This window comes from Zootoca vivipara, chromosome 7 (genome assembly GCF_965207765.1).
Source record: "Zootoca vivipara chromosome 7, rZooViv2.hap1.1, whole genome shotgun sequence".
Classification (NCBI taxonomy): Eukaryota; Metazoa; Chordata; class Lepidosauria; order Squamata; family Lacertidae; genus Zootoca; species Zootoca vivipara.
The window spans coordinates 52,990,088-53,001,084 of NC_142590.1; the positions used below are offsets into that span (position 1 = coordinate 52,990,088).

The 10,997-nt window shown below is 42.9% G+C and overlaps 1 protein-coding gene across 20 annotated transcripts in view; it reads right to left on the reverse strand.

Annotated features, from left to right (window-relative positions):
• LOC118075194 (uncharacterized) overlaps positions 1–4,311 on the reverse strand; it is a 45,601-nt gene extending 41,290 nt beyond the window's left edge. For 18 of the 20 annotated variants that reach the window (XR_015951086.1, XM_088674236.1, XM_088674243.1 and 15 more), the window contains exons 1-2: positions 3,740–4,311; positions 24–96 (exon numbers count right to left, since the gene is read on the reverse strand). Coding sequence is in view for 19 of the 20 variants with exons in the window: in XM_088674236.1 (XP_088530362.1) it covers positions 24–86 (63 nt within the window). In the remaining variant the exon portion in view is untranslated. Of the gene's footprint in view, positions 1–23; positions 97–3,660; positions 3,678–3,739 lie in introns of those variants that run through there. The other 2 variants (XM_088674234.1, XM_088674235.1) reach the window with 2 other exon arrangements.
• Between the last annotated feature and the right edge of the window lie 6,686 nt (positions 4,312–10,997).

A 10,997-nucleotide genomic window follows, 5' to 3' on the forward strand; every position in this document is an offset into this window, starting at 1 on the left:
CAGAAACAGCAACAACAACTTACGGCTGCATAAAACCCACGTCCATACTGTTGCCTACCCCAGAACACGGGGAAACCCCTCTCCATATTTCAAGCCCTGTGGAAGGAGGTAAAAAAAAAGACATTTCAGGATACTTTCAGCTTTTCAGCCACTACTGTGCAAATTAACCAGGCAATTCAGAGTATAGGCCAAGCCTCTTCCTTCCTCAGTTAAACAGTTGCCTGTCATCGTAGGTCACATTCAGCCAGTTGACCTAGGCTGACCCTAGGGAATCAGACTGAGATAAAAGCATCAATTCCAGATTCTAGGGCAAGGCTGGGAAACATTTGGCTTTCCAGCTGTTGCTAAACTATAACTTCAATCAGTCCCAACATACACAGGTAATGACCAGAACTATGGGACTCGTAGTTCAACAACATCTGAAGGAGTAAAGTGTCCACACACCTGATCTAGGGCATGCCCAGAAAGTGTACGGAGTATCTGCTTTAAAACAGAAAGTTACTCTGCTTATGCACAAAGGTACTCAAGTGACGCTGGCAGAGTTGTTTTTAAAACAAAGCATGGTATTTCTAGTTGTCCATAGTGTGAGAGTGAGTGATGAAACAGGATGTGCCTCGAACTCAGTGGAAAGTTCCAGGGTGCCGTGTCAGCTAAGTTAGAGTAGAGATAAGGAAGTATAGCCCATGCTTCCTAATAAGGTTAACTTTAGAATAGAGAGTGTAGATTGGTTAATGTATTAGAAATGTGTCTTTCTCTGATAGATAGATTGTAAGCCAAGCCTCTAAGGAGGGGCGGCAGCAATAGGGTTATAAGCTTCAGCTTGTGTGTGGATCGGGGCTCTTCGCACCACTCCGGTCGAGGAGCCCGCCTTTGCAAACGCGTTATAATAAAGGAAGTTTCAGAGCTTACTTCGGTGTCTCCTTGTCTGGTTAATAGCCACGCTCCGTGACTTCTCACTTTGTTGCTATCTAGATCAGAAGTGGGCAAACTTTAGGTGTGAGAAAGGTTGCATCCACACCAAACATTAACAATCATGGCTTCCTCCAAAGAATCCTGGGAACTGTAGTTTGCTGCTAGGGGAATTGTAGCTCTACTAGGAGTAAACGACAATTGCCAGGATTCTTTGAGGGAAGCCATGATTCTGAAAGTGGTATAAATGTGCTTTAACTATATACTGTACGGAGGAAATCAATCTTGTGCTATGATGAATGTTTGTTCCATCTGCATAGGCATTTCAGCTTGCGAGGTGAGGGGGCCCCAAGGGTAGGAGCAACTCCTCTATGAGGAAAGATTTCAATATTTTTAGTTTATTAAAAATGTGAATAGCGAGGACATGACAGAAGTTTATAGGATTCTGCATGGTGTGGAGAAAGTGGATAGAGAGGGGTTTTTTCTCCCTTATGCATTATACTAGAATGCAGGGTCATCCAAGGAAGCTGAATGTTGAAATATTTAGGACAGACAAAATAAAGTATTTCTTTACACTGTAGCCAAATAGCTACATAGAGCCCCTTTGCCCAATTTAGAATGCACCTTTCTGTACTGTATGCTTCTCTATTTCTGTATTCTTCTTATTCTTTTCAGTTTACTAAAGCTGTGATATTATTTGCAAGGGAGGGAGAGCACACAGAACATTTAGGGCCATGAACTGTAGAGTTGGAAGCAGGGTGGATTTGATTGAAATCATGATTGAAATCACTAGCCAGTAAAGACTTGATTTAAATCAATTTTTTACAGAAAGACTAATTCTTGCTGGTATAATCTTAATATTTACAACCAGATGAAGGTTTCATTTTTGGAATAATAAATTTTCAGTGTTGTTTTTACATTTACGTATATCAATAATTACTGATTTGGTTATACCATTAGAAATACATAGACCGATAATTAAGAAATTATTGTAAGGTTTAATAAGGTAACTGCTTATATTTGGAAAACTTTTCTGCTGTACTTTATTGGAAGGAGAAAAATAACCATTTCCTTAATAACAATTTAAACAATTTATTCAACTAAAGCAATAACATTATAGCATATGTATCCATGTTTGTAAACTGATGTGGTTACACAATTTTTTTAAATAAAAAAACCCTTAGACTGAGTTTAGCACACATAAAAAACTTAAACAAATCCTCATTTCCTGATGAATAGCCTTTGGACTATAATGTAACTTAAATAGAAAACTCTCTTTAGAAAGATTTTTCCTTCAAAAGCATTTTATTTTAAAAAATCCAATTTAAATTTTAAAAATCTGATTTTTTAAAAAGAACCATTGATTTTTATCCACCCTGGTTGGAAGAGACCCTGAGGATCATATAGTCCAACACCCCATTGAGGAAGACACCTTGAGTTTTAGGTAGAAAACAACTCCAAACATGGGGTGTCCAATTGGAAGGCCAGGTAAAGAACCATAAGCTGTTTACATGTTGCTGTAAGCAATAATATTGCAGAGATGATACAGGCACGAGGGCTTCATGTGTTCAGAATGCCATATAGATGCCTTGAATTCTTGTATTGCGGCCCCAGCTTTTGGAATTATCCACTGGGGCAGCTTTCTTTCTTGCAGCAGTAAGCAATAAAGCTGCTCTTTCCACCACACCTTTTGTCTTGAATTGGGAAGAAGGACGAGGCATATTTTCAGACCTTCCTTTCGAAGGGTAGCAACGCAGCACATAGTTAAATTATGGTATTTGCTTCTACGTGAGGCCACCAACTTGGTTGGTTTTAAAGATCAGACAAATTCATGGTGCATAAGGCTACCAACCGCAATGGCTGCATAAGAACTCTGAGCAATCCTCCGCAATAAAAAGCTCAACAACTCTGTGCCATCTTCCCCCATTTTTAAAAATTAGAGTCCCCCAAAATAGGGGGCATCTTATACAAGGGGGCATCTTATAATACAGAGAAAAGTGGTACTCTGGTTGGCCTGTTATTTTCTCCCACCCATAGGGAACCCACTTAAAGACTCTATATGGGCTCCAGAAAACCCCTTAAGGGAAAGGGAGCAGTTTTTCTTATAACACCACACACAAAATCAGGGGGCCTGAGGCATGGGCGTAGCCAGGGGTGCAGCTGCGCCCCCTAAATCAAGTAAATAAAAATACTTAAACTGACCAATTACGTCAAAGATAACTCGGTTCTGCCCACCCCCACCCCCAAAATAACTCCTGGCTACGGCCCAAAACAGCTACAACTCCCTTGAAACCACGAAAGTTAAAATTCTGTAGTAGTAGAACTTACAACGATTAGCACCATACCTCTGAAACGACCAGCCCTAGACTAAAAACTTGTGCAGCTACGTGGGCATAGCCCCAGAGCAAGGAAAACAACAGAAATACTTAACTGGCCAATGAGGTCGGTTCTGCCCCCCAACAAAAGTCCTGGCTGCGCCCATGTGCAGCTACCTTACAAAATACGGTGATCGTAATATTTAAGAAACTAGTTTTGCCATTCTGCGCGGGTAGTGTTTAAAAAGGGAAACCCTTCTTCTTCCCAACAAGAAGGCCTCTTCCTTAAGAAAAGCATCTTCCTCAACGCAGCACAAACCCAACTGGTCGCTCTCCGCCCCGCCCTTCATACACTCGCAGTTTCAAAGAACAGGGCTGCAATTCCATAGGATCGGCTTTTGTTTTGAGTGACCAAAAAAAAGTAAAAAATTTTTACATTAATGAACTTCATTTCCCAGAGGTCTATCAGCAGCATATTATAGCCTCTACCAGCAGGATCTTGCAAAAGTCTTTACCTTTTAGCTCCAGTCGCTGTTTCTCTTTTGCTAGAAAACCCCTCCACAGAAACGTGGTGGGAGGAGAGCTGGCTGAAGCCTTTCGGTGTTGCGAAAAGACGAGTGCAGCCCAGAGAAAGAGAGAGAGGAGAAAGCTTACTCGATTTCTTTCTTATTGCTTCCCTAACTTCTTCTTAGCGCCTCGGCTGCCGAAAAGGGGAAGAGGCGCCCAAATGCGCTCCAAATAAACGCCGCTTCTTCTCCTGCCTGTGTAGGATTGTCGCCCACAGCAACCTTGGCGCGGGCTCTGCTTTCCCCTGCAGGAGAAGTGAGCCGGCGAAAACACGCGCTCCGAAACCGAAAGTATCCCTCTCAGCTGCGAAAGGCTGTCGGGAAAGCGATTATGTCTCCCTGAGGCTGCCAAACGGACATAAATCTATATGGGTGTGTTTTCTTTAGAGACTGCTGCAGGCGTCTTCTGAATGAGGGGGGGGGAGAGGATTGCACGAGGCAATTGATAAGGCTTAGCTGCTGAAATAGCGCGTTGCGCGGCTACTTTCTTCTCCATCCCATTAACTAGTTGAGGCTGTGTTGTTATCTCCGCATTTCAGCTACTTAGGGAGGAAGAGGGAAGGCTGAGGGAGATGACGGCTTGCAGGCTATTCGCCGAGTTCCCGCCCTGACTTGGGTTGTGAATCTAAACTTGCAACTGCACCCCTCCATTTCCTCACCCAGTGCCGGATTTACGTATAAGCTAAACAAGCTATAGTTTGAGGCCCCATTCTGTTGGGGGCCCCAAAAAATTTTAAACAATAAAAAACCTGGATGCATATTTTCAAAATTTAAGATAAAAACAAAGTAAAACAGTGTTTTGTGTTGCGTATGGACCTATTACAGGCTTCCTCAACCTCAGCCCTCCAGATGTTTTGAGACTACAATTCCCATCATCCCTGACCACTGGTCCTGCTAGCTAGGGATCATGGGAGTTGTAGGCCACAAACATCTGGAGGGCCGAGGTTCAGGAAGCCTGACCTATTAGGTCCATAAATTACCATAAAGCATATATTCAACACAAAAAAGCAACAATATAAAGGGCCCCATTACCATCAGTAGCTTAGGGCCTCATCAAACCTAAATTCGGCCCTGTCCTCACCCCTGTTGGAGGGAGCACTGAATAAGACGCTTGCCTTGCTGAAACATCCTTGTTCGGCCTCTAAAGATTGGTAGCAGGAAAAGCTCAGGTATCAGGTGGAGGTCCTGATGATACTAATTGCTGGCATAGGTAAAGGTAAAGGTACCCCTGACCATTAGGTCTAGTTGTGACCGACTCTGGGGTTGCAGTACTCATCTCACTTTACTGGCCAAGGGAGCCAGCGTACAGCTTTCGGGTCATGTGGCCAGCATGACAAAGCCGCTTCTGGCGAACCAGAGCAGCGCACGGAAACGCCGTTTACCTTCCCACTGGAGCGGTATCTATTTATCTACTTGCACTTTGACATGCTTTCGAATTGCTAGGTTGGCAGAAGCAGGGACCGAACAACGGGAGCTCACCCTGTCGCGGGGATTCGAACCGCCAACCTTTTGATCGGGAAGCCCTAGGCCCACAGCACCACCTGCATACTTTTCCTGGCATACTTTTTACTAAAAGTTGCATATGCACCAAAGATGGTGGTGTATGCCCTTAGCCTTACATCCTCTCCACATTCTGACCAAGGAAGTAAATGTTATCTGAGATAACTTTATCAATCAAATATTTTTAGTGAAGTTGCTTTGATGCTAGCTGATACAGACTTTATGGGCTTGCTGGACCAATGTCTATTCCAAGCAGCTTCTTCAATTTAAATCCCAAGTTGTCTTACCACACTATCTTCAGACCCATTTGAAGTTCCAGGAAGACCTTATACTACATGAAGAGACAATGCCTTCCCCTCACCCAACACGTACCAGGTATGGCAGGCTATTAAAATATTATTATTATTATTATTATTAGAGTATTATTAATGAGTGGCAACTGAATAACAAGCAGGCTTTCTAACCATATTAGAAAATCAAAACAATCAATAACTGGTAATCAACAACCTGATTAGCTGACACTGTGGTCATTAAAGAAAATTAATACAGAGAGAATTGAGAACCTTTTTTCAGTTGGTTTTTATTATTTATTGAGTTTTAAACGTTTGTTTTTTGTTATGTGCCACCTTGAAAACTGTTATAGTCTATAAATGTTGTAAGTAAATAATATAAAATAAATTGACATAGCTGGGGGTAGGGAGGAAAGCTTAACAAAAACCTAAGTGCTACAGTGATCTAGAATGGGTTTTCTCTCTCCTTTGAGGGAAGGTCTTACAGGCCTTATTGGGGATAAACCCTCTTGGGGACATCACCATGAACTCTGGGCAGAACCTTCTCCCAGGCCACTTCCATGGCTTTAGAATGGGAAGCTAACCTTCCTCATAACGCTGCAATGCTTAGCCAAGATTTGTTTGTTAAAAGCCTTATCACCAAACTCTCAAAGTAGTTTACAATAAAAAGCTAAAAAAAATAGATGCAAAACAACACAAAATAGTATGAAACAAAATAAAAAAAATTCCTTCCAGTAGCACCTTAGAAACCAACTAAGTTTGTCATTGGTATGAGCTTTTGGTCACTCTTACTGTTAAAAATCATACCATCATAGAATTGTAGATTTGGAAGGGACTGGTATGTGAAGACCCAGGTGGCGCTGTGGTTAAACCACTGAGCCTAGGGCTTGCTGATCAGAAGGTCGGTGGTTTGAATCCCTGTGACGGGGTGAGCTCCCGTTGCTTGGTCCCAGCTCCTGCCAACCTAGCAGTTTGAAAGCACGTCAAAGTGCAAGTAGATAAATAGGAACCGCTACAGCGGGAAGGTAAACGGCGTTTCCATGTGCTGCTCTGGTTCGCCAGAAGCGGCTTTGTCATGCTGGCCACATGACCTGGAAGCTATGCGCCGGCTCCCTCGGCCAATAATGCGAAATGAGCGCGCAACCCCAGAGTCGGTCACGACTGGACCTAATGGTCAGGGGTCCCTTTACCTTTACCTTTATGTGAAGACCACCTAACGTCCTAATCCAACCCCCTGCAATGCAGGATTTTTTTGCCCAACACTAGCCTAAAATCCACAACCCTGGGATTAAGGGTCTCCTGCTTTATCAACTGAGCTAAGTGTTTTCTGTTATAGGTGGGTGTCATTGGAATTAACCTTATTTTATAAGGGCAGTTTACCACAAACATCTGGCAGGACTGAAGCTATACAGTACTGTACTTGTAAACTTTTATTTAAGCTACGGTGGATGAATGGAGCAAGAGGGAGGAGGGAGAGATTACAAAAACATTTTGAATTAATAAAAATATGAAGATCTTCACATTAACTTTTAAGAAACAAGTAAGGCAGTAATTCTAACTGTAAGCTCCATTTAAATCAGTTGAGTTGAATTTAATTCTATGGACGATCTTGGTAACTGAGAATGTGTTTATAGAAGTGTTTGTTTGCTTTTCAAGCTTTTCCTTGGGATAAGAATTTATTTGAGTGCAAAACTCTCTGGGAGTCTTGGGACTGATTATATACATCTTTAGAAGTGCTCTTCATGTGACATTAACAGCCATTGCAATGTCCTTGGTACTGTATATGAGCTGCAACTATGCTGCTGTAGTTTTTATGACATTAGCACGATCCTGGGCATGCTTCTTTGCACACTGATACCACTGTGCTTGTTCTGTTGAGTTTGTTCCCTGCAGCCTTGGGCAAGTATTGTTTTTTTGCTCCCTCCATTCCTAACTGTGGTGCCCAAAGGGTGGTAATCTCCCTCAACCCTACATGAGGCATCTAGGTTATAAAAAAAAATCAAAACATGAGATTTGGTCACATCAGTGTTCTGATGACAATCAGTTCTACCTCTTATTTATATGCTGCTGAGATACTGTAGCATTGTTTAATTTTTGTGTCAAAAAAGGTATGGCAATAGACATGGGTAGAATAAATACACTCAGGGTACAGTAGAGAGATAAGTGGCAGGTACTATTGATGTTTTAAAGTTTTATGTATGTACAGAGACTACAGCTCAAGCTGGAATATGCTAGAAAATTCTAGCTGGTCAGTAATTTTCCATTTCTACTACCGTAGAAGCAGACCAATGTTGTTTTCATACTGTGTAGTTTATCTCTTTCAAGGCCAGTGGGAGCATATATCAACTACCCAGCGAGCAGCCTCATCTGTACTTTCACTTCTCTCTGTCTGGATTTTACTTTTTTTTGCTCTGAACTTATTTTGTTTGAGTGGTGTCAAGTTTTTATATGTTGTACTGAAGCATAGCTGCCAAGTCTCCCGTATTCCCCAGGAAACCCCCGTTTTTCCGGCTGTCCCCAGCCAAAAAACCGGATTTTTTTATTTTTCCCTGGTTTATTCTGGTGCGGCGGCCATTTTGGAACTGGGCGGAGCATGCTCAGAAGCGACTTTTGATGCTGCTTTGCCCAGTTCCAAAATAGCTGCAGCGCGACTTCTGGTGCAGCGGCCATTTTGGAACAGGGCAGAGCAGCATCAAAAGTCTCTTCTGAGCATGCTCTGCCCAGTTCCAAAATGGTGACAGCGCTACTTCCGGTTTGCTACTTCCGGTCCAGTCCCTTATTTCTCAGGCCGGAACTTGGCAGGTATGACTAAAGTCCCACCACCACCACTACCACCAATAGCACCTTGTCAGGGCTCTGGTAAAGATAATATTTTTCAAGTAAACTACAATTAATTATTTTTCTGGGTGTCCAGTGTCATTTTTGGAATACAAGCAGCTGCTACGCTGCTAATTAATCATTGAGTCGGAGAAGCCCATGGACTTGAGGCTCATATCTCAACAGGTACAGGACCTAACTGAATGTGGGTAAGTTGACTGAAGATAGATCCAGAAAAACTGTTGTTAAATCCTGAGCCTAGGTTTTTTATTCTGGCTCACAATCCCGGTGAATTAACCTATGTCCTCTCAATATAGTTTGATCTGTGAAGGGGGCAAAAGTAATCTGGCCACAGAGAGGATGGTAAATTTATTATTTAATTTATATTCTGCCTTTCTCTACTCCTCTTCATGCTTCCTCTTGCAGATGATAAATATGAGACTACCTGCATGGCTTTTGTGCCCAAAGTGAATGTGGGTAGTTAATTGCCACAAATTTCATCACTGCAATCAGAAATGTTGAGTTAAACAACAACAACAACAACAACAACAACAGCAACAACAGCAACAACAGAAATGTTGAAAATTAAAACTGCAATATATTGCTGCTTTGAAGGATTTAATAGATTCGTGTAACTTTGGCAGATTACGGTAAATAACTAGAGACCAGCTGATTGAGAAAACAATTATGCCTCATATATGAGAATGCTTATTCCTAGAGACAGATATTGGAGCTGTATTAAACTATTGTAAACTCAATAAAAAAATTCCTTCAGTAGCACCTTAAAGACCAACTAAGTTTATATTTTGGTATGAGCTTTCGTGTGCATGCACACTTCTTCATATACCATTGTATTGTAAACTCAAACGGAGATAACCATGGCAGAAACCAAATTAGTGAGCATGGATAAGCAGGCAATCCCCTGCACTGAAATTCTGCTATGAAGTAAACACAGGATTGGTAGTAGATTCCACCTAAACATTAGGATGAACTTCCTGACAGTAAGAGCTGTTCAACAGTGGAACTTGCTGCCTAGGAGTATGGTGGAGTCTCCTTCTTTGGAGGTCTTTAAGCGGAGGCTTGACAGCCATCTGTCAGGAATGCTTTGATGGTGTTTCCTGCTTGGCAGGGGGTTGGACTGGATGGCCCTTGTGGTTTCTTCCAAATCTATGATTCTATGGTATGGGTTTTGAGTCTCCCTAAACTTCCATTGGTCTACTAAACTCCATTTTAGTGTAAGGGTCCAACGAGTCCTGGTTTTAGGAATGGGTTGCACCCCACCCCACCCCTGTGTATTTATCTCAATATGGAAATGTAGACAGGGCAAGGCCCATCATAGACGCATGGAACAAAATGGTGTCCTTCAGCACCATGATGGACTCTCCTATTTGTCAAGGATGGTGGCCGATTCATGCCCTATATTCCTTTTTAAAAATATCAAAGCAATCTCACAATAAGTACCTGGAAAGCTGTACAAATACACACATTGTAGAAACACATGAACTCACACACATAACATGCGCTGCTGTTGGCCTCGAGCTTTGCATCTGTGTCTGTCTGTGTCGTGTTACATCTTCCTGATCCTCCCTGCTTAAAGCGACAGCAGGGGCCAAGCCAGAAAATGCCAGTAATAGTGGACAAGTGTCTGCTAAGAAGTTTCATGGCCACAACTGCTTGGAGGAAGGAGGGAACAAAGTGTCCCCTGTAAACTTCTCCCGCTCCTTCACGGTCCTTCTAGGCAGCACAGAGCAGGGACAGGGGCCTCAGGCTCCCCCTTCCCATCAGGAACAATAATCCACAGGGGGTATTTAAACCAGCCTTCGCCAACCCAGGGCCCTCCAGATGTTTTCGACTACAACTGCCCTCAGAGCACCGTCCATGCTACCTGCGGCTGAAGGGAGTAGCAGCCCAAAGCACCTGGAGGGCCCAGGTTGGGGAAGGCTGCTTTAAAGTATGTCACGTAGCACAAAATTCTGGTACATAGAAAGTCCTTATAGCCTGTGACACTTTTTTTGTGCAGTGTGTTCTCACTGCATCCCTGCTGATCGCTATATTGGAAGTGCTAAAGTGGACAGTGATGGTTTGTGACTCGAAGCAGAGAGCAGAGCTGTTTTGTAATTAAAAACAAAAATTAAGACATGCTACTGTAGACTACTCTAAAGGTAAAGGGTAAAGGGACCCCTGACCATTAGGTCTAGTCATGACCGACTCTGGGGTTGCGCGCTCATCTCGCATTATTGGCCAAGGGAGCCGGCGTATAGCTTCCAGGTCATGGGGAAACCCAGCCAGATGGGCGGGGTATAAATAATAAATTATTATTATTATATTATTATTATATGTGGCCAGCATGACAAAGCCGCTTCTGGCAAACCAGAGCAGCACATGGAAACGCCGTTTACCTTCCCGCTGTAGCGGTTCCTATTTATCTACTTGCATTTTTACGTGCTTTCGAACTGCTAGGTTGGCAGGAGCTGGGACCAAGCAACTGGAGCTCACCCCATCACAGGGATTCGAACCGCCGACCTTCTGATCAGCAAGCCCTTAACCACAGCGCCACCCGGGTCCCTGTAGACTACTCTAGGGTTGCCATATTTCAAAAA